The sequence below is a fragment of the Pelophylax lessonae genome, assembly GCF_965119305.1.
Source record: "Pelophylax lessonae genome assembly, chromosome: 3".
Lineage (NCBI taxonomy): Eukaryota > Metazoa > Chordata > Amphibia > Anura > Ranidae > Pelophylax > Pelophylax lessonae.
In genome coordinates this window covers 547,258,477-547,285,589 of record NC_138770.1, presented here as the reverse complement: position 1 = coordinate 547,285,589, position 27,113 = coordinate 547,258,477, and the positions used below count along the sequence as shown (strand labels likewise).

The 27,113-nt window shown below is 44.9% G+C and overlaps 1 protein-coding gene across 2 annotated transcripts in view; it reads left to right on the top strand.

Annotated features, from left to right (window-relative positions):
- The window catches only part of SLC22A2 (solute carrier family 22 member 2), a 213,205-nt gene that overhangs the window by 115,458 nt on the left and 70,634 nt on the right, over nucleotides 1-27,113 (top strand). Inside the window, exons 2-4 of one of the 2 annotated variants that reach the window (XM_082250268.1) lie at nucleotides 4,376-4,479; nucleotides 4,649-4,803; nucleotides 21,059-21,227. The exons of the other annotated variant lie outside the window; for it this stretch is intronic. Of the exons in view, the coding sequence (XP_082106394.1) occupies nucleotides 4,376-4,479; nucleotides 4,649-4,803; nucleotides 21,059-21,227 (428 nt within the window). The remainder of the gene's footprint in view (nucleotides 1-4,375; nucleotides 4,480-4,648; nucleotides 4,804-21,058; nucleotides 21,228-27,113) is intronic. 2 annotated transcript variants of the gene reach the window in all.

Sequence of the window (27,113 nt, the reverse complement as noted above, 5' to 3'; positions counted from 1 at the left end):
ATAAAAAAAATTAATTCCCTTCATCCATCATACCTGACCCTTATCTTAGATGAATGTCTGGTATAGATGTAAATAGGGAATCCACAGTCAAAAAACATAGCATGGGGTTCCTCCTAAACATTCATGAGACTCTTATCTACGCAACAAATGAATGGACCCCTACAGATCTGCTATGAATTTTAAGGGAATCATACCAGATATATATCCAAGTATGTCCTCAACATTGGGGGGGGGGGGGGGGGGTACCTTGGCAGGTGGGACTGTCCTGGCAAAGAACCCTGGTCTGTCCCTGATCACTGTCACACCAGTTACAGTGTCCCTGATCACGACCACATGCAAGGAATCAACTTGACTGTTTTAGCAGTTGTAGAAAATCAGCTCCAGGTTAAAATGTAAAGTTAAATTTTATTGAAAATAAAATGCAAATCACTTGCACTTCTATTGTACATGGTGTATATATATTTGTGAAAGTAGAGTTTATATTTAATCATACTGATGAGAAATTAGGGAGGTTTATCCACTCTGGGTGTTTCTACTAACAGCATAACTTGTCTACAAGCTTTGATGGCCATTTCTATCAGTGACCGCCATGGTTAAAACAAGGCTGTGTGCCGTACTTCCCCTGTATCATTATTATTATGGTTATTTATATAGCACTGCCAATTTAGACACCAATTTACATGTAGCAGGTTTTCCAGGCATTGTGCCTGAGGTGGGTCTGTCATTGTTACCGGTGATACCTTCAGCCCATTTAAACTGAATACCCAAGTGTGAATTTGGAGACAATGTCCATTCCGGCATCTTTGGTTTGTTTTGTTTATTTGATAATGGGGATGGGAGAAGGGAATGAGTGGGATACTTCTCTGGCTCAACTAGGTACAAATGGGACACTTTGCAGAAAAATGCCTTTCAGCGCTGTCTTGACGCCGACTGGATGCCGACCAACGCTTGTTAGCGCTTTGAAAAATGCAGACTTGCTGAACTGTACTTGAACTTGACTTTTGACACTCTGGTTAGCTCAAAAAGTCCTGGACTATACTGTGAACTAAAAAAAAAATACAAGCCTGAATGTGCCATTGATTGGGTTTCCTCCACTGCCCAATGAGAGCCCTCTCATGGAGCAGAGTGGGGAGACTCCCCAGTCTCAACAGCCATACCTGGGAGACATGACAGCCCAGCTGAAAATCATGGCCCTGCTGTTAGGCAGCCAAGGCCCACTACACTTTACCTAGCACCTACCGTGTAGGGTGCTACATACATATTGTACATTCACATCAGTCTCTGCCCCAAGAAACTTGCAATCTAAGGTCCCTATCTCACATGGATACATATGTACGCTAACTAGGACCAAATTGGCCCAGGAGCCAATTATCCTACCAGCATGTGTTTTTGGAATGTGGGAGGAAATAAGAGTATTCAGAAGGAATCCACACAAGAACAAGGAAAACATGGCAACTCAATGCAGGTAGTTTCCTGGTTGAGATTTGAATTAGGACCATACTTCTGTAAGGCAAGAGTGCTAACTAGTAAGCCACTGTGAAGCTTCATATGTAACATTATAGAAACCTATCCTGAAGCTTAAATAAAGAATAGAAAAAACCTGGGACATGTGTCCCCTTTGCTGATGCTTCTTCTTTTAAGTGAAATCCTCATTTGCCCATGCTTTGCTATACCCAACCCTGTAATCTTCCAGTGCAGTAGGGGTTAATAGAACCGAGGGAGCTGTAATTTTTACTCATCAACAGCTATGGGAACTGTTACAGGCTATAATCAAGAGAGCCCGACTATGCCTGCCCTTTCCGTCCAGCTGCTTTATTCATAGAAGCCATACTACAGCTTTTATAGATGAAGCAGAATCTAAAAGTAGCGGGGGCAGACCTTTCAATTATTTGCCCATCCTTCATTCAAAGGATGAAACAGGATCTATGAAGGGAGAACGGGCAATTGATTAGAAGGACCGCTCCATCCATTCATAGCTTCTTTTTCATTCACAGAATCAGTAGTATGGCTACCATGAACCGAACAGCTGGGGGGGAAAAGGGGGGGGGGGGGCATAGTTGGGCTCTCTCCTTATCTCTTGGACAGCCCTTTAGTTCTATGATATATTAACCCTGTCGCACCAGAAGATTACAGCAGTGATGATGGGGATGGGGGTTATGGACAGAGAAGAATTTCACCTAAAAGAAGGGACGTCAGCATAGGGAACACATGAATGTATATTATGTCCCTTTTGCTGATTTTTCTGGGTTTTTTTTGGCTGCACATAGACTTTAAAGCAGAGTTCCACCCAAAAGTGGTACTTCCACTCATTTGCTTCCTCCCCCCCCTCCTGTGCCACATTTGGCAACTTTTAGGGGGGAGGGGGGAACAGGTACCTGTTTTTTACAGCAGCGCCGTCCCTCAGAAGTTCCATCCACTTTCTTCTTCCCCCGCCGCTGAGCCAATCAGAATGTGCAGTGCGCTTGGCACATGCGCAGTAGGGAGCCTGCTGTGAAGCCGAAAGGCTACATTGCTGGTTTCCCTTACAATGAATGGCGGTGGCAGCACCCGGCAGCCAATACGGCTGAGGTGCTGACATCGTGGGCTTCCTGGACAAGGAAGTGTCTATATAATAAAAGTCAGCAGCTACAGTATTTGTAGCTGCTGACTTATTTTTTTTTCCACAGCTGAAACTCCTCTTTAAAGGCCTGGATTGATGAATGTAATACATTTTTTAGTCTTGTTCCTGGACTTTCTGTAACTCTCCTTCAGGTCTTTAAAGTGTATCTAAACCTTAAAAATTAACTTCTCTAATTTGGTCCCTTTTGTTCAGTTAAGTATACAGTTGAAAGTGTTTTAATACATGATTGATAAGTTTAAAAAAAAAAAAAAAGGATTGATCCTGCCAGGAATCCTTTCGGCTAATAACTTCCTGACCAAAGAGAAACACCTCTTTCCTTCTCCTCCTCTGAGAAAGGTTCTTTCATTAATTACACTGCTTGTAACACATTTTGGAAATGGGGGGGCTGATTGATCAGTCACAGCGCTCTCTCCACCATTCATGAACCGTGTTACAGGCAGTGTAGTCAATGAAGAAACGTGGAACTTGGACCAAGAGGAGGAATTGTGTCTCTCTCAGACCATGTTTACTACTGTTCTGTCAGAAGACCCGAAACTGTTACCCGTTGCAGCACTGGAAGTTTAGAAACAGAGGACAGGCATCCCTGCAGTGAGTACTTCTCCAGGATCCAACTGCCTGCACAACACGGGACCTACTTCATTACAGGTAAGTGATGTGACTAAGGCCGCGTTCACACTAGCTGTTGCCTCGGCTCGCAGCAGGGGGTCCGGTGTACCCGTGTTCTCCATTTCAGGTGTGAATCAGGTCCGAATTTCTGCCTGAATTCGGACCTGAAACAGAGCCAAAGATGCACAGGACCCTTTTCCTGTGTGGACAGCCAGCGGCCATCCCAGGGGTGTGTGAACCGGCTCCATTAAGAGCTGGTCACACTCTCCTGTCATGCGAATTGGTCCGAATGGGAAACCCGCTTCCAATTTGCAAAAGTGTGAACCCAGCCTTAAAGTGATTGTAAAGGTTAATTTTTTTTTTTTTTTTAAATAACAAACATGTTATACTTAGTTTTGCACAGAGCAGCCCCGATCCTCCTCTTCTGGGGTGCCCCGGTGTCGCTTCTGGCTCCTCCTCTTCATCGGGTTCGACCACGTAGAGCCGCTTTCCATGAGGGCACCGGTGGATGCTGCTGCGTCCATTGACACAGACAGCAGGACTCGGCCGCGCCCCCAGCTCTTGTGTCACTGGATTTGATTGACAGCAACTGGAGCCTGCTGATTTCAATTTATCCAATGAGGACCTGAGACAGCGCCTGGAGCTGCTGGACTCGTGCTCGTCACTGGAACGTTCGGGTTCAGGTAAGAATAACGGGGGCTCTGGGGGGCAGCTGTTACTAGGAAGGTTTTTCACCTTATTGCAAAGAATGTATTAAGGTAAAAAAATTTTTTTTTAAACTTCAGATTTAAATGCATTAACTCTAGTGTGACTATCTTCTGTTTAGTCCCAAGGAATATAAAAGGTAGGCAGTTGATTGTGATCCAACGCACCTGTCCTTCTGCTATTGGAATAAGTCAGATTCACCATTTTGTGTTTTAATCTGCACTGGAAATAAATAAATAAATAAATACATAAATAACTAAAACTGGTACAAAAGAGCATCACAAATAATAAAGAAGTTCCAGTGGACACCTCATAGCAGCCAATTACATTTGAGTGGAATGGACAGGACACATTTCTGAACATTAGAGTTATTACTCCAATTGCTATTGAAGATCAATAGACTGTGGGGTGCAAAAAAACTAACGAAATCTTTTCTTTATTCAGTTTAATCTTGTGTGTGATGACTCGTGGAAGCTGGACCTTTCCCAGTCGGTTGTGAATTTGGGATTTTGCCTTGGTTCTTTGTTTATTGGATACCTCGCAGACAGGTACATGTCTACATACCATGATATCCGTTAAATATTATGCGAAAATAATACATCTCTTTTATATTTAAGGTCTAACTGTTTCTGTTTTCTTCTGTCCTCTATAGAAGTTACCTCCATCAATAACTTTTTTCTTCATAAATTCTTCTTTTCTTCTAATTTGTGTCTGCAGATTTGGTCGCAAACCATCTCTTCTAGTTTCTCTCTTTATCACTGCTATTTTTGGTGTCCTTGTGGCATTTGCTCCAACGTATCCATGGCTGGTTACCTTCCGCTTTCTTCAGGGCTTAGTAAGCAAAGGCAGTTGGACATCCGGATATATTTTAGGTAAGTTAAAAAAAGCAAATATAAAATATGTTGTTTTGTAGCAGACACAATGCAAAAAGGAGGGAAGATGCTTATTTTTTTCCTAATAATTAATTGCTAGGCCAAAGTGTCAAATCAAGTGACATGCGGATGATGGAACCGAAATCAGGCTACAGTGGGATAGGTTACATCATTTATTCCCTGTTCATATTTCCAAATTGGACCTAGAAACTAAAGCCCCATACACACTCAATGATTATCGGCCGACCGATCATCCGTCTTTTGTCCAGAGTTGTGTTTTGTTGGTTGGAATGTGCCTAGACTGCACACAAATTTTCTCGCCCAACAAAATTCTACTTCAGAAGTGATGTCATGTGTTGGGTTGCTTTTTTTGTGTTCTTTCTTCACTGAGCATGCCCAGACTTGCTGATCAGATTTTTCCCTGTCGAAATCTGTACTGACTGCACGAAAATCGGCCGTTGTGTTGACAGCCAACAAAAATTTTATTGTCTGCACACCAGATTTTTTCGGCTGAAAAGTCGGAGCTGGTTGTCGAAAGCATCATACTAACAAGCCGAAAATCGGTAGATCGGTCGTCGGACGAAAATTCCCTGCCAATTTTCGACACGTGTGTACAGGGCTTTAACCACTTCCATACAGAGCAGTTACACCCCCTTCCTGCCCAGACCAATTTTCAGATTTCAGCTTTCATACAAAGCTATACCAAATAAAAATTTTTATAATTTTTTTCACACAAATAGAGCTTTCTTTTGGTAGTATTTAATCACCACTGGGTTTTTTATTTTTTGCGATATAAGTGAAAAAAGAGCGAAAATTTGAAAAAAAACACATTTTGTTTTAGTTTTTATTATAAAATTTTGCAAATAAATAATTTTTTTTCATAAATATGGGCCAAAATTTATACTTCTACATATCTTTGGTAAAAATAACCCAAATTAGTGGTTATTATTTAGTCTGTGTGAAAGCTATAGAGTCTACAAGCTATGGTGCCAATCATTGAAAATTGATCACACCTGATGTACCGACGGCCTCATTTCTCATTTCTTGAGGCCCTGAAATGTTAGGACAGTACAAATACCCCTTTTTGGAAAGTAGACATTCCAGAGTATTTAGTAAGAGGCATGGTGAGTTTTTTTAAGTTGTATTTTTTTCCCACAATTCTTGGGAAAATGAAGAAATCATTTTTTTTTTTTTACACAAAATTGTCATAATAACAAGTTATTTCTCACACACAGTATATGCATACTTGCAATTACACCCCAAAATACATTCTGATACTACTCCTGAGTATGGCAATACCACATGTGTGAGACTTTTACACAGCCTGGCCACTTACAGCGGCCCAACATGCAAGGAGCACTGTTAGGTGTTCTAGGAGCATAAATTACACATATAATTTCCTAACGACCTAACAACCTATCTCATTTTTGAAGACCCTGGAGCACCAGGACAATGGAATTACCCACAAAATGACCCCATTATGGAAAGCAAACACCCCAACGTATATTCTATGAGGCATAATGAGTCTTTTGAACGTGTCATTTTTTTCCACAAGTTTTTGGAATATTTGGAAAGAAAATGAAAACCCATTTTTTTTTTACACAAAGTTGTCAATTTGTAAGATATTTCTAACACATAGCATGTACATAGCAAAAATGACACCCCAAAATACATTCTGCTACTCCTCCTGAGTATAGCGATACCACATATGTGGGACTCTGTCACAGTATAGCCACATACAGAGGCCCAACATGCAAGGAGGACCGTCAGGCGTTCTAGGAGCATAAATTACACATATAATTTCATTACAACCAATCACACTTTTGAAGGCCCTGGAACCCCAGGAAAATGGAAACCCCCACAAAATGACCCCCTTTTGGAAAGCAAACATACCAACGCATAATCTAAGAGGCATGGGCTGCAGATAGATACTCAGGTACTCTGATTGGCTGCATACAGGTACTCAGGTACACTGATCGGCTTCAGAAAGGTACTCAGGTACTCTGATGAGCTTCAGAGAGGTCCTTGGGTATTCTGATGGGCTAGAGACAGGTACTCGGGTAATCTGATGGAGTGCAGATAGGTACTGGGGCACTCTGAGCTGGAGACAGGTACTCGGGTACTCCGAGGACAGGTACTCGGGTACTCTGAGGACAGGTACTCGGGTACTCCAATGACAGATATTCAACGTACCCGAGTACCTGTCATCAGAGTACCTGAGTACCTGTCACCGGAGTACCTGTCACCAGCCCATCAGAGTACCCGAGTACCTGTCATCAGAGTACCCGAGTACCTTTCATCAGAGTACCCGAGTACCTGTCACCAGCCCATCAGAGTACCCGAGTACCTGTCACCAGCCCATCAGAGTACCCGAGTACCTGTCATCAGAGTACCTGATGGGCTGGTGACAGGTACTCGGGTACTCCGATGACAGGTACTCGGGTATTCCGATGACAGGTACTCGGGTACTCCGATGACAGGTACTCGGGTACTCCGATGACAGGTACCCGAGTACCCAAGTACTTGTCATCAGAGTACCCGAATACCTGTCACCAGCCCATCAGAATACCCGAGTACCTGTCATCAGAGTACCTGATGGGCTGGTGACAGGTACTCGGGTATTTTGATGGGCTGGTGACAGGTATTTTGATGGGCTAGTGACAGGTACTTTGATGGGCTAGTGACAGGTACTTTGATGGGCTAGTGACAGGTCCTCTTTATTTGGGGGGGCAATCAGTGTGTTTTGGGGTGCACTATGATCGGTAACTAGCTGTTACCACAATCTCCTCCTCACACAGAATCAGTGTGTGAGGAGGAGAACACGGTGACAGCTAGTTACCGTGTTCTCTGTTGACATTCTGTGACCGGCTGTGATTGACAGTCGGTCCCGTGGTAAAAAGCCAATTTCATTGGTTCTTTACCTAGATCGGGGATGGGCTCTGTCCAAGGGACGAGCCTTGTCCTAGATCGCCGCGCTGCGCGCCCCCGGGGGCGCACATTGCGGAGAGAACGAGCGGCTCGTGCTGGAGCCGCTCATGTGATCAGCTGTGATTGGACACAGCCGATCACGTGGTAAACAGACAATTTCATTGGCTGTTTACCTTGATCGGGGATGGGCTCAGTCCGAGGGACGAGCCTCATCCCTGATCGCCGCGCTGTGCGCCCCCGGATCGAGGAGCCCTTCCTGCCGGCGTCATTTTACTATGGCCCGGTATGGAAGTGGTTAAAGGGTAACTCCCCTTTTGTGGGAAAATAAATATCAAATAAAGAAAAAATAATAAAGAGTATACAATTGCGACATAAGTCATAATGTAATTGAATGTTACAAAAAAAAGTACCTTTCCTTTTCAATCTGCAGCTCTGTAATTTTCTGAAAATGCAATGCAATATGGCTACCTGGAGGTATTTTGTACACATAATGTGTACAGAACGCCTCCAGAAACATAATTTCCTGCTTGTGTGATTGGCTCATCAATTTTCCTAGAAGTGTGCCCTAAGATACAAGTGAGGGCATCCCCTGCAACAAAAATGGCATTTTTGGTGAGCTACTTCCAATAGGAACATGTCTAAAGGGATGCAGGCCCAGCAGCTTTCCTCATTAGAGCCCTGCAGGTGCACAGCTGATTGATAATTATGAAACCACTCCCATTAGACTCACTTTCCCACATGGATACAGACAAACACAGAGGGATTTCTTCAGAATAACAAAAGGTAGGAATCTGCAACAAAGTTTGTTAAAATCCTTGTAATGTACAGAGATCACCCAGAGGGGAATGTTTTTTTTTCTTAACAAAAGTGGAGTTACAGAGAACCCAATGCCAGTTGGACTTACAGTGGGTACGGAAAGTATTCAGACCCCCTTAAATTTTTCACTCTTTGTTATATTGCAGCCATTTGCTAAAATCATTTAAGTCCATTCTTCTTCCTCATGAATGTACACACAGCTCCCCATATTGACGGAAAAACACAGAATTGTTGACATTGTTGCAGATTTATTAAAAAAGAAAACTGAAATATCACATGGTCCTAAGTATTCAGACCCTTTGCTGTGACACTCATATATTTAACTTAGGTGCTTTCCATTTCTTCTGATCATCCTTGAGATGGTTCTACACCTTCATTTGAGTCCAGCTGTGTTTGATTATACTGATTGGACTTGATTAGGAAAGCCACACACCTGTCTATATAAGACCTTCCAGATCACAATGCATGTCAGAGCAAATGAGAATCATGAGGTCAAAGGAACTGCCTGAAGAGCTCAGAGACAGAATTGTGGCAAGGCACAGATCTGGCCAAGGTTACAAAAAGATTTCTGCTGCACTTAAGGTTCCTAAGAGCACAGTGGCCTCCATAATCCTCAAATGGAAGATGTTTGGGACGACCAGAACCCTTCCTAGAGCTGGCCGTCCGGCCAAACTGAGCTATCGGGGGAGAAGAGCCTTGGTGAGAGAGGTAAAGAAGAACCCAAAGATCACTGTGGCTGAGCTCCAGAGATGCAGTCAGGAGATGGGAGAAAGTTGTAGAAAGTCAACCATCACTGCAGCCCTCCACCAGTCGGGGCTTTATGGCAGAGTGGCCCGACGGAAGCCTCTCCTCAGTGTAAGACACATGAAAGCCCGCATGGAGTTTGCTAAAAAACACCTGAAGGACTCCAAGATGGTGAGAAATAAGATTCTCTGGTCTGATGAGACCAAAATAGAACATTTTGGCCTTAATTCTAAGCGGTATGTGTGGAGAAAACCAGGCACTGCTCATCACCTGTCCAATACAGTCCCAACAGTGAAGCATGGTGGTGGCAGCATCATGCTGTGGGGGTGTTTTTCAGCTGCAGGGACAGGACGACTGGTTGCAATCGAGGGAAAGATGAATGCGGCCAAGTACAGGGATATCCTGGACAAAAACCTTCTCCAGAGTGCTCTGGACCTCAGACTGGGCCGAAGGTTTACCTTCCAACAAGACAATGACCCTAAGCACACAGCTAAAATAACGAAGTAGTGGCTTCACAACAACTCCGTGACTGTTCTTGAATGGCCCAGCCAGAGCCCTGACTTAAACCCAATTGAGCATCTCTGGAGAGACCTAAAAATGGCTGTCCACCAACGTTTACCATCCAACCTGACAGAACTGGAGAGGATCTGCAAGGAGGAATGGCAGAGGATCCCCAAATCCAGGTGTGAAAGACTTGTTGCATCTTTCCCAAAAAGACTCCTGGCTGTATTAGATCAAAAGGGGGCTTCTACTAAATACTGAGCAAAGGGTCTGAATACTTAGGACCATGTGATATTTCAGTTTTTCTTTTTTAATAAATCTGCAACAATGTCAACAATTCTGTGTTTTTCTGTCAGTATGGGGTGCTATGTGTACATTCAAGAGGAAGAAGAATGAACCTAAATGATTTTAGCAAATGGCTGCAATATAACAAAGAGTGAAAAATTTAAGGGGGTCTGAATACTTTCCGTACCCACTGTATAGTAGAACCACTCATAGTTACAAAATGAACATAAAAACTTAAATAAAAACCTCATCTAGGCTGTGCATATCTTTCAGTACATTAGCACCACTGAAACTTTCTCTTCCGCATGCTGCATATGCAAGAGCATGACAAGGTACATAAACAAGTTTTTGTAAGGGCTTCTGGAAATCCACACTTTGGCACATTACTGCACAAACAAGGCCTCTTGGACAAGATACTCCTGTTTGAGCATCTCCTTTTTCAGCCGTAATGTTTGTCTTCTTAAAAAGCACGCATTTGCGCAAATTCACGTAAATTCGCGCCTCTGAATATGCAAATTGTTTTGATCGTGTGCATTCATTCGATCGCATTTGCGCGCAAATGTGTGCATTAGGCGTAAATTACTGTCCAAAAATGCAGATTTCTCTATTTTGTTCTTACTGAAGAATACGCGGCGCTCATTTACGCGGCTGTGTGCATAGGCACATTAGAATGAATGTGCTCTATTTTAGCTCATAAAAAAAAAAAAAAGCTGTACTGAGCATTTTTAAGCTGCAGTGTGCAAGGGGCCCAATGGCTCTAAAGCTGACAATCAGGGGCAGACTGGCAACATTCGGCCCATGGGGCAAGTACAAACCAGAGGCCCATGGTGCAGCGACTCGGCCACTTTCCCTCACCCCCACTCTCCCAATCCTCCTCCTGACCCCCATTCCAAGCTGAAGCTCTGCTCCAGATACTCTCTACTTACCGGCTGAATCCGGGTTCCCGACCTGGCCAGCAGGGGGAGGTTGGGGGGAGCTGGGACAGCTCGGTTGGGGCTGGCCGGGGCAGAAGAGTCTCCAGTGGGGCATGGAACGGGCCTCTGCTCAGACACAGTTTACCCCATCCATGCTGAGGGGGGGGGGGGGGGGGGCTGCTCCCCTTCTGGCTCAAATCCTCCAAACCCTCAAACTAGCACATATCCCCCCTCCATTCTTCCTTCTACCAAATCCCCCCCCCCCTCCAAATCTCCGTTACACTTCTTAGCACAGAGAGCTAACAATCCCTCCTCCTGCACAAACATCCCAGGCATAAATTATTTTTACTATTTTCCCACTATTATTCCCCCCTCCGTTCTCATTGGGTACAATTTTACCATAAGCTTCTGTAAGCTTAATACCCCCCCCCCCCCCTCGTCCTCCAACCAACAGAAGGAAACCACTCCAAAGTCAGGAGGTGCACTGTGTTGGGCTCTCCCCTCCTGTCAGAACAACACTTGTCCATGCAGCACAGGAGACAGGATGGCTCTTACATTGCATCGTACTGTACACACACAGTTTGATTACCGGCCCCTACGCACATTTCCTGCTGTCGGGAGATGAGCAGCCCATGGAGGAGGTAGAGGGCGGTAATCAAACCATGTGTGTGTATGTACAGTGCGATGCAATGTAAGAACAATCCTGTCTCCTGTGCTGCATGTATTGTTCTAACAGGAAGGGAGAGCCTGGAGAGCACAACAAAGCGCACCTCCTCCCGGACCTTTCCTCTTCACCACTTTTTTAGACTGCCATACCCTTGTCCTGGCTCTGAGTGTGGGCAGGGACAAGCAGCTGAAAGCTGGCAAGAGGGTGAGGGGGAGAAACCGGCTTTCAGTTGGTGGAGGAATAGGCACATAGTGCAAAATTACGATCCCCCTCCCCACCGATCCTCCTGCTGTCCAGGCTCCCCTCATACAGGAGCACCGATAGTACCCCTCTGATGGTGGCCCTGGTGCCGCCAGATTGGATCTCGGGCTCTCCAATCGCACATGAGAGCCTGGAAAGGGGCTGATGGGCGGAGGGATATATGCCTGTAAAAGCAATCCAGCAGGTAATGAGCTACTAGGATGGCTTTTACATGGGAGGGAATCGCCATCTATATTGCAGTTTACCAGTGCAACTGCTAATCCTTTGGAGATGAACAAAGGAAGTCCAACTTGGGTGGCAACCATTGGATACATTGGAGCGATTGAGCGTAGCCACCCTAGAACAGGAAGTGTGTTACTTTTTTATGTTTACCTGGTGAAAAGAACAACTGTGAACACAAAATGCACATTTTTTCTTATGTGTTCCATGTTTTGCAACACCTAAGTGCAGTGGCGACTGGTGCTCAAAATTTTTGGGGGGGGGCGCAAAAAGAAAAATGTAATAGGTATTGCTTCGCGTCAAAAAACGCAGTAAAAAATTGCGTGACTTTGAAGTCATGGTACAAGCATGGCACAGGTGATGGTATAGGCATGGCATAGGTGATGGTACAGGCATGGCACAAGTGATGGTACAGGAGATGGTATAGGCATGGCACAGATATGGTATAGGCATGTCACAGGTCATGGTACAGGAGATGGTATATGCCCCCTTTCAATGCAGTGACCAGCGTACATGCCCCCTTTCAATGCAGAGACCAGTGTACATGCCCCCTTTCAATGCAGAGACCAGTGTACATGCCCCCTTTCAATGCAGAGGCCAGCGTGCGTGCCCCCTTCAATGCAGAGTTCAGCGTGCGTGCCCCCTTCAATGCAATGAACATTGTGCTGTGCCCCTTCAATGCAATGAACACTGTGCTATGCCCCTTCAATGCAATAAACACTGTGCTGTGCCCCCACAATGCAGAGTTCAGCGTGCATGCCCCCTTCAATGCAACTGTGCTGTGCCCCCTTCAATGCAATGAACACTGTGCTGTGCCCCCACAATGCAGAGTTAGCGTGCATGCCCCCTTCAATGCAACTGTGCTGTGCCCCCTTCAATGCAATGAACAATGTGCTGTGCCCCCTTCAGTGCAATAAACACTGTGCTGTGCCCCCTTCAATGCAATGAACACTGTGCTGTGCCCCCACAATGCAGAGTTCAGCGTGCGTGCCCCCTTCAATGCAACTGTGCTGTGCCCCCTTCAATGCAATAAACACTGTGCTGTGCCCCCTTCAATGCAACACTGTTCTGTGCCCCCTTCAATGCAAGAAACACTGTTCTGTGCCCCCTTCAATGCAATGAACACTGTGCTGTTCCCCAACAATGCAGAGTTCAGCGTGCATGCCCCCTTCAATGCAATAAACACTGTGCTGTTCCCCTCTTCAATGCAATAAACACTGTTCTGTGCCCCCTTCAATGCAATGAACACTGTGCTGTGACCCCTTCAATGCAATAAACACTGTGCTGTGCCCCCTTCAATGCAATAAACACTGTGCTGTGCCCCCTTCAATGCAATAAACACTGTGCTGTGCCCCCTTCAATGCAATAAACACTGTGCTGTGCCCCCTTCAGTGCAATGAACACTGTGCTATGCCCCCTTCAATGCAATAAACACTGTGCTGTGCCCCCTTCAATGCAATAAACACTGTGCTGTGCCCCCTTCAATGCAATAAACACTGTTCTGTGCCCCCACAATGCAGAGTTCAGCGTGCGTGCCCCCTTCAATGCAACTGTTCCGTGCCCCCATCAATGCAGAGTTAAGCGTGCGAGCCCCTTTCAATGCAGAGCGCCACAGCATTGTCCCAAATCACTGCAGAGCGCCACAGCATTGTCCCCAATCACTGCAGAGCGCCACAGCATTGTCCCCCAATGATTGCAGAGCGCCACAGCATTGTCCCCCAATGATTGCAGAGCGCCACAGCATTGTCCCCCAATGATTGCAGAGTGCCCACAGCATTGTCCCCCAATGATTGCAGAGTGCCCACAGCATTGTCCCCCAATGATTGCAGAGCGCCACAGCATTGTCCCCCAATTATTGCAGAGTGCCACAGCATTGTCCCCCAATTATTGCAGAGCGCCACAGCATTGTCCCCCAATGATTGCAGAGTGCCACAGCATTGTCCCCCAATGATTGCAGAGTGCCAGCATTGTTCCCCAATTATTGCAGAGCGCCACAGCTTTGTCCCCCAATTATTGCAGAGTGCCAGCATTGTACCACAATGATTGCAGAGCGCCACAGCATTGTCCCCCAATTATTGCAGAGTGCCAGCATTGTACCCCAATGATTGCAGAGTGCCAGCATTGTACCCCAATGATTGCAGAGTGCCAGCATTGTACCCCAATTATTGCAGAGTGCCCACAGCATTGTACCCCAATCAATGCAGAGACCAGCGTGCGTGCTCCCTTCAAACTTACCTGGCGGCGGCGCGGCTCAGCTTCTTCCTCCTCTTCTGCGGCGGGTCCTTCTCCCTCGTCTCGGCGGCGGGAACCGGCGGGCGGCCTCTCCTCTTCTCTGAGCGGCGGTGACGGTGAGTGACTGACGCACGCACCGGCACCGCCCCCATTGCGACGTCAGCGATATCCTGGATGATGATTGGTCCAGGCTGGAGACTGGACCAATCACAGCCAGGATATCACAAAGGTGGGGGTGGCAAAGCGCTCTTTCCTGCGCCCAGGTTACGCCCCCAGAAGGCAGCCAATCGGCGCCTCTTCTGGGTCGTAAACCCCACCCCCCCTTTAGCCACCACATTGGCCAGCGAACCGATTTTTTTTTCCGAACTTTATTGTTCTTTCTGTCTTTTTTTTTTTGTTTTTTTCTTTTTTTTAGGGGGGGCGGCGCCCTGGCGCCCCCTATGCACGGGCCGCCACTGCCTAAGTGGCATTTCTAGTATAGACCATAGCAAAGTCTTTTTAAAATATTGTTTTTGTTTTTAACACAGCACTACAAAGATGAATAAAAACTTTTGTGTATGATAAAAACTTAAATAATTACTAGAGTTCCACTCCCGTGTGCGAGAGATTAAACTCATTGAAGAACTTATGGGCAGATTGAAGTGTTTCTAAAAGAAATATTTTTTTAATAACAAACATGTTATACTTACCAGCCCTGTGCAATGGTTTTGCACAGAGCAACCCCAATCCTCTTATTTTTGTGTCCCCCAACAACAGTCCTGGCTTCTCCCCCCTGCCGAGTGCCACCAATAACAAGCCTCTTGCTATGGTGGGACTCGAGCAGGCTTGCTCCTGAGCTATGCTCTGTGTGTCCATTAACACAAAGAGAGCGGTCCCACCCCTGCTCACTGGTTGTGATTGACAGTAACAGGAGCCAATGGCTTCTTCTGCTGTGTGAGCCAATCAGGAGAGAGGGACCCAGGAGAGCCACTGCTCTCATGCACATTGCTGGATCGAGATTGGGCTCAGGTAAGTATATTGTGGGGCAGAGGGGGAGCTGGACCCAGAATTATTTTAACCTTAATGCAGAGAATGCATAAGGCTTAAATACCTTACGCCTTTAGAATCACTTTAACCTTTTCATGACCATGCTATAGGGAAATGACAGCTACAACATGGTCATACATTGCCGGGAGGGCGTCATATGACGTCCTTCTGTGATTGCGCTTCTCGCGCGCAGGCATCTGTGATCGCTGTGTCCTTGGGACACAGCTGATCATAGATCCTGGTAAAGAACCAATCACAGTGGTTCTTTACCATGTGATCAGTTGTGACCAATCACAGCTGATCACAATGTAAAAACAGGATTTGCTGGCTATCAGCATTCCTCTCCTCAAGGTGACAGCGCGTGAGGAGAGGAGTGCCGATAACAGGCAAATCCACACAGGGAACATCTACACTGATAATCAGGGCACTGATCATCAGTGCCCTGAATATCAGGGCAGCCAGAACAGTGCCCACCAGTGATGCTAATCAATGCCAACCAGTGCTGCCAACCACTACCAATCAATTTTGCCTGTCAGTGCCCATCAGTGTTGCCTGTCAGTGCCCATCAGTGATGCCTATCATTGTCACCTTTCAGTGCCCATCAGTGCTGCCTATTAGTGACTGTCATTGCCACTTATCGGTGCCCATAAGTACTGCCAATCAGTGCCCACCAGTGCTGCCAATCATTGCCCACCAGTGCTGCCAACCAGTGCCAATCAGTGCTGCCAACCAGTGCCCATTAGTGCCACCTATCAGTAGCTGTCAGTGACACCTATCATTGCCCATCAGTGCCGCCTATCAGTGCTGCTTGTCAGTGGCCATCATTGCCGCCCATCAGTGCCCATCAGTGCCACCTATCAGTGCAGCCTCAACAGTGCCAATCTGTGCCACCTAATCAGTGCCGCCTCATCAGTACCCATCAGTGCAGCCTCAGCAGCCCACATCAGTGAAGGAGAAAAATTACTTGTTTACAAAATGTTATACCAGAAACAAAGAAAAACTTTTTTTTTTCAAAATGTTCAGTCTTTTTTTGTTTGTTTAGCAAAAAATAAAAACCCAGTGGAGATTAAATACCACTAAAAGAAAGCTCTATCTCAGAAAAATGACAATTTCATTTGGGTACAGTGTTGCATGACCACGCAAATGCACTGAAAGCTGAAAATCGGCCTGGGCAGGAAAGGGGTGAAAGTGCCCATTAAGCAAATGGTTAAATAACACACTCCCTATCCATGAACAGGTTTGGGATACATGGAACCATTTTGAGGGCTCTCTCTGGTTTATAAGGTATAACTACAACCGTTGGCTCACAGCCTATAGCTGTGTTTCACAAGCTACTACTTTCTAGCACATTGCTTTAAGTCTTACATAGGCTAATGTTAGGTTATATAAAGATTTTCACTATCTATTGCTGGCATGTTGTGCCTGTATATCTATAGCGATCAGGTTTTTCCTGTTGTGGAGCATCATTGATGGAATCCTACCCCTATTTCTTCCCTGATTTGCTTTGCTGATTTATTACACTTCTTGTCTTACTGTGTGGAAATTGTGTACAAAGGCTTTCTATTTTTTCAATAAAAATTACATATAAAATCAAATTTAAATAGCAGCACAAAAAAAAGCAAAAAAAAAAAAGCTAGTTAAGAAGGGAAGGCAGTTCACCAGACGCCTATGCCTAACCACTCTCATGGACTAGGCAACAACAGCATATAGTAAAATCAGGTTTCCTCCAGATCTCTGATTTGTGCTGCAAAGACTCCTCTGGAAGATTTCCTGGTAAATTTATAGTGCACTATTGAGTCTGAATTTCAGATACTTCTCCCGGCACTGTGTGGTGGTGGCAAGCAAAGGTGGTCCCCATGAGTTGCACCTGTGATCCTTCATGTTTGCACTTTCATTGCTCTATGCACTTTATACCTATGGACTTTATGGACTCCTATTGATGTGATTTCATGCTTTTATGTATTTATGATTTTATGCTTATATCTATCATATCTGATTCATATATTTTGGTATATGTTATCATCCTATTTATTTGGTAAGAGGTTATCACCATCCCTGCACTACTGAAATTCGAATGAAAAAGCCACTTCCTGTTTTTTCTGGATGAATTTTATTTTTTATTATAGGAAAAATTTAATTAATTTTTTATCTGCAAGGTACTGTGCCACCCTATATGAGTGGTGGGCAGTGGGCACAGTACAGTCTGTGGACCTGACATTCACTGGCAGGCAACTGCAATTATATTACAGAAGTCAAATTAAATGAATGTTTTATCTGCAAGGTGCTGTGCCACCCTATATGAGTGGTGGGCAGTGGGCACAGTACAGTCTGTGGACCTGACACTCACTGGCAGGCAACTGCAATTATATTACAGAGAAAAAATGAAATGACTTTTTTATCTGCAAGGTGCTGTGCCACCCTAAATGAGTGGTGGGCAGTGGGCACAGTGCAGTCCGTGGACCTGACACTCATAGGCAGGCAACTGCAATTATATTACAGAGGAAAAATTAAATTAATTTTTTATCTGCAAGGTGCTGTGCCACCCTATATGAATGGTGGACGCTGGCAGTGGGCACAGTTCAGTTAGTGGGCCTGACACACACTAGCAGGCAACTGCAATTATATTAAAGGGTAAAAATTAAATGACTTTATCTGCAAGGTACTGTGCCACCCGATGAGTGGTGTGCACACAGTACAGTCTGTATATATATATATATATATATATATATATATATATATATATATATATATATATATATATATATATATATATATATATAAAAAAAAATAAAAGCAGACTGATATACCAGCCCTAAAAAGGGCTTTTTGGGGTGCTGTCAGGACACTGTCCTTACAGCAGGAGTGGACACAGAACACTGGCCTACCTAATGATTCCCTATTAATTCAGCAGCAGCAGCACTCTCCCTGCTCTAACTAACTCTGCAGCTTCAGAATGAATCTAAGATGGATGTTGTCCTTGCTTTTTATAGGAGGTGGGAGGGTCTGGGAGGGAGATATGCTGATTGGCTGGAATGTGCCTGCTGACTGTGAGATACAGGGTCAAAGTTTGCTCAATGATGATGTATAGGGGGCGGACCGAGCATCGCATATGTTCGCCCGCCGAAGCGAACGCGAACAAGTTCGGGACATCTCTACTAATAATACCGTTTTCATTACTAAAGTCTTGTATGTGGTCCCTTACTATCCACTTCAAAATTTTGCAGACTACTGATGTTAGGCTGACCGACCTATAGTTACCCGGGATATATCTCTGCCCTCTTTTAAATATTGGTACCACGTTGGCTTTTTTCCAATCAGCTGGCACCATACTCATCTGTAAACTATCCTTAAAGATCAAGAATAATGCTCTGGCAATCACCTGGCTGAGCTCTTTAAGAACCCTCGGGTGCAAGCCATTCGGTCCCGGGGATTTATTTATGTTAAGTTTCTCTAGTTTGGTTCTAAGTCTATCTTCTGTTAGCCATGGCGGTACTTCCTGAGGTGTGTTATTTAGTTTGGCCTTACAAGCTGGGTTAGTGTAGCCCCATAATTCTTTTGTGAAGACTGAAGAGAAGAAATTATTTAACACTTCCGCCTTTTCTCTGTCCTCTGTGGCCATATTTCCTTTGTCATCTTTTATGGGGCCAATGTGTTCTGGCCTCGCTTTCTTACTGTTTATATACTTAAATAATTTTTTGGGGTTCTTTTTACTCTCTTCCGCTATATGTCTCTCGTGTTCTATTTTAGCCGCCTTGATTTCGTCTTTACATTTTTTATTACACTCTTTGTAATGCTTGAATGCTGCCAATGACCCCTCAGTCTTGTATTTTTTGAAGGCCTTTTCCTTAGCACTAATATGCATTTTTATGTTGGAGTTTAGCCACCCAGGGTTTAGTTTTGCTCTTTTAAATGTATTTCCCTTTGGAATGCACTGGCCAATCCCTTTGTTAAGTATGCTCTTGAAGCACTCCCATTTTTCCTCCGTGCTCTTTGTTCCCAGGGTTCTTTCCTATTTGATATTTTCTAGCAGCGAGCGCAGTTTTGGGAAACTGGCTCTTTTGAAATTCAGTGTTCTTATATTACCCTTATGTTTCCTATTACTATGATTAATACTGAAACTAATTGACCTATGGTCACTGTTTCCTAAGTTGTCCCGTATTTCTATATCCGTAAGCAGGTCTGTATTGTTGGTAATCAGTAGGTCAAGTACCGCATTGTTTATTGTCGGTGCATTCACCATCTGACCCATGAAATTGTCCTGCAAAACATTGTGTTTACTTTAGCCGTCCATCCTTTGTCAGCGGGGGGTGATCGCCGGTGTTAGGCGGCAATCGGAGCCGCCTGACACCCGCACTGGCTTCCCCGCTGACGATTGGGGCGGGAGCGCTCGCCCCCTAGCTCCTCCCAGGCAGATGATGTTTATTAACCACTTAAGCCCCGGAGGATTTGGCTGCTAAACGACCAGAGGGTATTTTGCGATTCGGCACTGCGTGACTTTAACGGACAATTGCGCGGTCGTGCGACGCTGTACCTAAACGAATTTGGCGTCCTTTTTTTCCCACAAACAGAGCTTTCTTTTGGCGGTATTTGATCACCTGTGCGATTTTTTGATCACGCGCTATAAACAAAAAAAGAGCGTAAATTTTGCAAAAATAGCAATATTTTTCCCCTTTTTTTATATGAAATTCCCCCCCAAAAAAATGTAAAAATCAAAATTTTTTAATATTTTCGGCCAATTTGTTTTATGCTACCTATGTTTGGTAAAAAAAAAATCGCAAAAAGCGTATTTTGATTGGTTTGCGCAAAAGTTATTGCGTTTACTAACAAAGGGAAAGATTTTTGTCATTTTTGTTGTTTTTTTTTTTAACGCGTAATGGCGGCGATCTGCGATTTTTTTTGCGGTACTGCGACATTGCGGCGGACAGATCGGACCCTTGACTGACATTTTTGACACTTTTGGGGTTACCAGTGACATTTCTACAGTAATCAGTGCTATATATATGCACTGTTACTGTAAAAATACAATGGTAGTGAAGGGGTTAACTTTATTTGAGAGGGAGGGGCTGTGTGTGTCCCTAGGGGCGTGATTCTAACTGTGATTGGCTGTGGCTTCAACTGTATGCAGAGTGATCAATGGATCTACATAGTAGATCCATGTGATCATCTCTCATACAGAGAGGAGAATGACAGGCAGCTTGTTTACACAAGCTGCCTGACTTTCTCCCTCTCCCCCGCCGATCGCAGAGTGGCCGGCGGCGATCGGGTCCGCCGGTCACACGCGCGGGGGGGTCCGTGACCACGCGGGAGCGGGAGCGCGCCTCCGGCGGCGCGCGCTCGCTCCCTAAACCCTCACAGGCGAGCGACGTAGACCTACGTCACTTTGCCTGTGAGGGGCTGACCGCCGCCGTAGATAGTCGTGCGGCGGTCGGCAAGTGGTTAACGTGATTCTGCCTGGGATTGCCACTTTGCAGACATAAATATACATTGCTTAGTTGGCAAGTGGTTAATATTGAAACATTTTTCAACTTTCAAAGGTTTCTGTAGCTGAAGTTACAGAGCAGAATAGCAGGACATATTAGGTACGTATAGGGCTATTACCAATAATGGCTACATATTTAATATTGCAATACTAATACGTCTTACTATTGTCACCCTTTTCTAGTTGCAGAGGTTGTCGGCTTGGATCACAGAAGAACTGTCGGAGTTATTTACCAAGTTGCATTTACAGTTGGACTTCTGGCACTTGCATGCGTGGCTTATTTCATTAATAACTGGAGATGGCTTCAGCTGGCAGTCACTCTGCCAAACTTTGTGTTCCTGACATATTACTGGTAAAATTCTGCCATTATCTATCTAAAAAAACAGCTCAAGCAAAATATGAAACAGCACATGCAAAGTAAATGATCGTGTATTTCCACGTTTGCAGCCAAATTGGGATATATGTTCCCATTCACATAGCATAACTTAAAGCGTAACTCCACTTCTGTTGCAAAGAAAACACCCCCTCTGGGTGAGCTCTGTACATTACAAGGATTTTAACCAACTTTGTTGCAGATTCCTACCTTTTGTTATTCTGAAGAAATCCCTGTTTATTCCTCTGTGCTCAGTGGGTCAAATGGGAGTGGTTTCATAATTATCTATCAGCTGTGCAGCTGCAGGGCTCTAATGAGGAAAGCTGCTGGGTCTGCATCCCTTTAGACGTGTTCCTATTGGGAGTATCTCACCAAAAATTACATTTTTGTTGAAAGGGATGCCAGAAATCTGACTTGTATCTTAGTTCAGACTTCTGGGAAAATCGGTGAGCCAATCACACAAGCAGGAAATTATGTTTCTGGGGTGTGGTCAGTACACATTCTGTGTACAGACAGCTCCAGGTAGCCATGTTGCATTTTCAGAAAATTACAACAGCTGCAGATTGTTATTAAAAGGATTTTTTTTAATAACATTCAATTACAATATGATTTGTGTCGCAATCGTATACGCTATTGTTTTTTCTTTGTTTGTTTTTTTCCCCATAAAAGTGAGTTACCCTAGAATATTAAATAAAAAAAAATTGCTGCTTACCTTTATACATGCGATTTTATGATGAATCCAGGACTGCGACATCCCACTTAGTTCTTTTTTTATGTACTGATTATTAGGGGACTGAGAGTAGTGTTTGCCATATTCAACTTTGTACTTTTGCTGGCAGATCTCAACATTAGTTGTAAACAAGATGTGCAGAACTGTCTGTTCTAGCAAAGCTTAGGCTCCGTTCACGACATGGCGTCCTGGTTTGTGGGCAGAATTGCCACGATTCTGCCCGCGATCCCGAATCATTTCAAATAGTAGGACACCCATGCCATTTTCGTGACTTGCAATGGCACCCCAAACGTGGCGAGATTTTGCAGCGATTGTCACCTGACAAATCGTGGTAAAATCGGCCAAGCAGAATCGCGGGACAACAACAAGAGAAGGGTACACCAACCTTGTGCATTGTGTGAGAGGTTAGCTCGGTAGCGGGGTTCGTTACACAGAGAGACAGCCGAGGAGTGGTTGAAAACAACACACGTTCCCCTGAGGAAGGCACGAGGTCCCTGTGTCGTCACGCATAGGGGAGGGGCTAGGACGGATGGAGCGCTTCACAGATTGTGAGACTGTCGGGTTGTATTGGCAGAGGAGAGGATACACAGCCACCGCGTCTCCCGCTTTTCCATTGCGGCTTGCATGGATAACTGTACACTGCTTGATTAAGGTCCATGGATGCACCGAAGAATGTGAGTTTACATTGATTCTTCTTATACTGAAATAAATGTTTTAATGGTATAAGCACTATTGGAAATTTCCTTTTTTTGCATATAACACGGTGACTCTTCGGTACTGGAATGTCATGGGTTTGATGGAGTGATTTACCTGATTCCCGTTATAAGAGCTTATTTATATCGTGTTTTGAGCCACGGACCACTGGAAGGGTCATGCCTGAGAAGGAGCCCCTATAGATGAGTCTGATATAATCGTATCTAAGGTGAGCGCCCACTCACAAGGGGGTGCACAGTGATTCAAGGATCTGTGACACTCTGGTCACTCATCTTGGGGAGCACCTGCCACCTTTTGGTGGTTTTGAGCACTGCAAGGAATTGTTATTTGCACTCATTCACAAGGACTTGAATTTTTTTATTTTTGGACACTAATTTTATATTGACATTTTTTCATCTATTTACTTTGCACTTTAACATTGGATTAATTTGTGCTGTACTATATTAGAACTTGTTTAGCACTTTGGTTTATATATTGTCGCACTTTGCACAGCATTTGCACTACGCACTTATATGAGGATTTCACTGGATATATTGAGAGTATATATTATAATATTCTTTTTCTGAATTATTCACTGGACATTTTGCACATTTAATATTGATCATTATTTATATCAGACATTTTTTATTGATGAAGAGTATTAGGGATTTACCCATTTGATCTTTATATGCACCAGTTTATTTATTGAGGATATTTATCATATTTAATAGATTTTTATTCTGCGCAACACAGTTTTATATTTTAGATTATTTACACTTTTTATGAGAAGTGAGGTATTTGCGGCATTTTAAAAATCTAATATTGAGAGGTAGCTCGCAGGAACATTTTGTCTTTTTGGTAAACAGTCTATGGTTTATTCTTCCAATTTTCTTCAAACATTTGCAAGCATCCAAAACAGCATAATTCAAAAACAAACATAAAATAATCCCTGGCCACTTGGGGCGTCTACCTTCTCACACAGGAACCTACCTATGGTGTCTTTCCCAACCTACTGCTGGGCAGACACTGCTGGTCATACAGCAGAAAACCAACAGTCTTTGTTTTCTTTGCACACAAAAAACATCCAACACTTCACCTTCAGAAGTCTTTCAGCTGACTGCTCTCCTCAACTCGCACAGCTCCAGGAGGCATTCAGCTCACTGCTTCTCCTTAACGCACACAGCTCCAGGAGGCATTCAACTCACGGCTCTCCTCACTGCTCTGAGCTCCAGGAGGCATTCAACTCACGGCTCTCCTCACTGCTCTCAGCTCCAGGAGGCCTTCAACTCACGGCTCTCAGCTCCAGGAGGCCTTTTTTTTTTTAAACAGGAGTCATCCTCTGGATAACTTATAGAGGCCTTAATTGCCTCATCCTGAACAGCTGAAGCTTTTTCAACGTCCTTACACCTTTCTGGCTACCTCTGCAGCCGACACCCTATAGTAATTGGTGAATTGTCTACACAAGGCTGAAATGTATCTCCTGTCTGTGACAACTCCCACAGATTTACCTGACTTCCTGTCACATATCCCCCCACCCCTTGTTTTGACCCAGTAGGGGCGGAACACCCCAGCCTGAATTCCTGATCGGGACACCTCTGTGCCAGCTATCAGCTGCGTGGGCCCAATCTTTTTTTCGGGTGCGTTTCCAGCTGATCGGAACACCTCTGTGCCAGCTATCAGCTCTGTAGGCCCAATCCTTTATCCGGGTGTGTTTCCAGGCACGCCCTATCCCGAATCTTAATCTGGTTCTACCGCTCTGTACCCTCAGTCTTCTTTTATCCTTGGGGTTCCTGAGCTTATATTTCTTTTTTGGGGGCTCTCTGTCTATTTTAACACTTCTCCCCAACTCCTTATCCTGAAGATGTAGGGACCCCACTTTGCTTAAGGAAAAATAACTTTGTCCCTTATTTCCCCCAGTGTTAACCAACTCTATCTGAGCTATAGTCAGGATTTCTGCTGTTTGCTGATCCATGCTCAGCCCTTCCATCTCAGGGGGTTTGTCCAGTGGTACCACATCATCAGATAATGCCATATCCCACACTGGTTTACACATTTCAACATTCTGGTCACCAATACTATTGTTAGTAGTACCAATCATTAATTGATCACATTTTCCAATGTCACAGTTTCTGTTACCATCAGTAATGTTTTTTAGAGTGTCTCCAGGTACCTCAATTTGTACCTCTTTGCAGGTGACAGACAAAATCTCAGCTCCTGCCGCGTCCATATCAGGCCCTTCCTTCTCATGAGGTCTAGTGGGTGACACAGTATCCGCGCCATTTGCTAACACCTGCTCAGCCACACCTCGGACCGCACTAGCAGAAGTTTTCTCTGTCACCACATCAGGCGGAGAGACCTCCAACGTCTCCATCAGCTCTCCAGAGTGCCTTCCATACCAAACCGTATCTGGAAGCACCCTCATAGGGAACCTTGAGATCACTTGCAACACTATTAAAAAGCACCGTACCCACTTGTTCCACTGGTGACTAAGGTTACCCAGCACAGCTTGTACTACCTGACTCCACCGATTCCAACATACCCGACTGGAATGGAGACACCCAGGTATACAAGGAATGTGCTTTTATTAGTTCAAGCAGTTCCAGTAATACATTTGTCATTTCAATGCACTCTGCATCGATATGCCACACCTTTTTAGGGAACTTTCCCTCACCATAGACGTGGAGGGGCTCATCCACTGCAGCCTGAGAGGGTGAGACATTTAAAGGGGCCTACCCCTCACCAGAGGTAGCCATCATTACCACCTGGTGCTCCCCTGGAACACTGTCAGATGTATGTCTCAGACTCATCCCCTCCAACTCAACAACAATGAGCCTCTGCAAGTCAACACCAGTCACATGGTCACCCTGACACTTGACATTAAGAGGTTGGGCGGTGGATACCTCATCTGCCATGCATGCGCCTTTAATCGGTCCTTCTGACTGGAAGGGAGCAACTATCGCAGGCACCAATGCTCCCTCAGCCACCGGCTGCTCTGCGATCCCTCCTTCTGGCATAGCAGTTGTTGTTTCCACACCCTTTTCACCTGCCAGAGCCTTGTCTAACATGGCTATCAATTCTTTGGCCCGACTATCCCAATCCATTGTTCTCCCATCATGGGTGCTCTGCAGCACCGCATCACCTGTTCTAGGAGGCACCTGGGATTCTGCAGCAAACACAGTTTTCATACCTTGTTCAGATCTGCAAGCTAGACGGACTCCCACTTCACTGGAACCAGTCCCACAAACTGCAACAATCTTACCATATCCTGTAGCAGGTAACTTTGGCTTCATTTGAGTGCGTGGTCGCTCATCTGCATCCTCACAAGCTACCGCCTCTTTGTGGCCATAATGCGGCACTGCAGTCTTTTCAGACTCTCCAGCGGTGTTCCAGAACCTGGGGCAAGTAAAGATCCCATGCCCTATTTGACCACACTCCAAGCACGGTACTGGACGCTGAAATTTAACTCCTTGGCATCTCCTTGATGACTAACTCTCACTCGTTGTCGCTGGATACCACTGGTCACGATCATCAGCAGACCGACTCCTTGGATCCCAGACATCCCTGCTGGGCTGGATGTTGCTGCCACGGACGACCATACTCCTCCTTTCCACACGCTGTTGTCCACCTGGATTCCTGTTGCCAGGGACAACCACTTTCACTTCTCCTTTAACTGGGGACGAGGTGATTAATTTACACCAATTCACAGCAAATTCACACTCTGAATTTTCTGGCGTGGCTGGGTCATGTAGTAAATAACCCTCTAGCCACAGCAGCCTCTCTCTTGCCTTAGCAAGGATTTCATCCTTTTTTTGCTTTGACTGCCCCATCCTTTGCAGTCATGTAACAGTTCACAGCAGGAAAAAAAAAATGTTTTTACTTTCCTTTCACAGGTACACCACCTGCAACACGCAATGCCTTTTGCCTGGCTGCACTTCTGCACATAGCCAACAGTGTATTGTTTTTTCAAGCTTGTCATAAGCAGCTGCCTTTTCCTCATAGCATTGATTAGCAGCTTCAAGGTCTTTCTGTAGTTTCTTTTTCACCTCTTCAACATTTTCTAAATGAACCAACACTTTTCCATTCGCTTTTTCATATCCGCTATCTGAGCTTGCTGTGTTGAGACTTGCATTTGCTATAACCAGTTGTTTCAGTATCTCCTCTATTTTGGGTTTACTTTAACTGCCCGCATCCTCCACAATATGTGAGGGGTTAGCTCGGTAGCGGGGTTCGTTACACAGAGAGACAGCCGAGGAGTGGTTGAAAACAACAGTCTATGGTTTATTCTTCCAATTTTCTTCAAACATTTGCAAGCATCCAAAACAGCATAATTCAAAAACAAACATAAAATAATCCCTGGCCACTTGCAGCGTCTACCTTCTCACACAGGAACCTACCTATGGTGTCTGTCCCAACCTACTGCTGGGCAGACACTGCTGGTCATA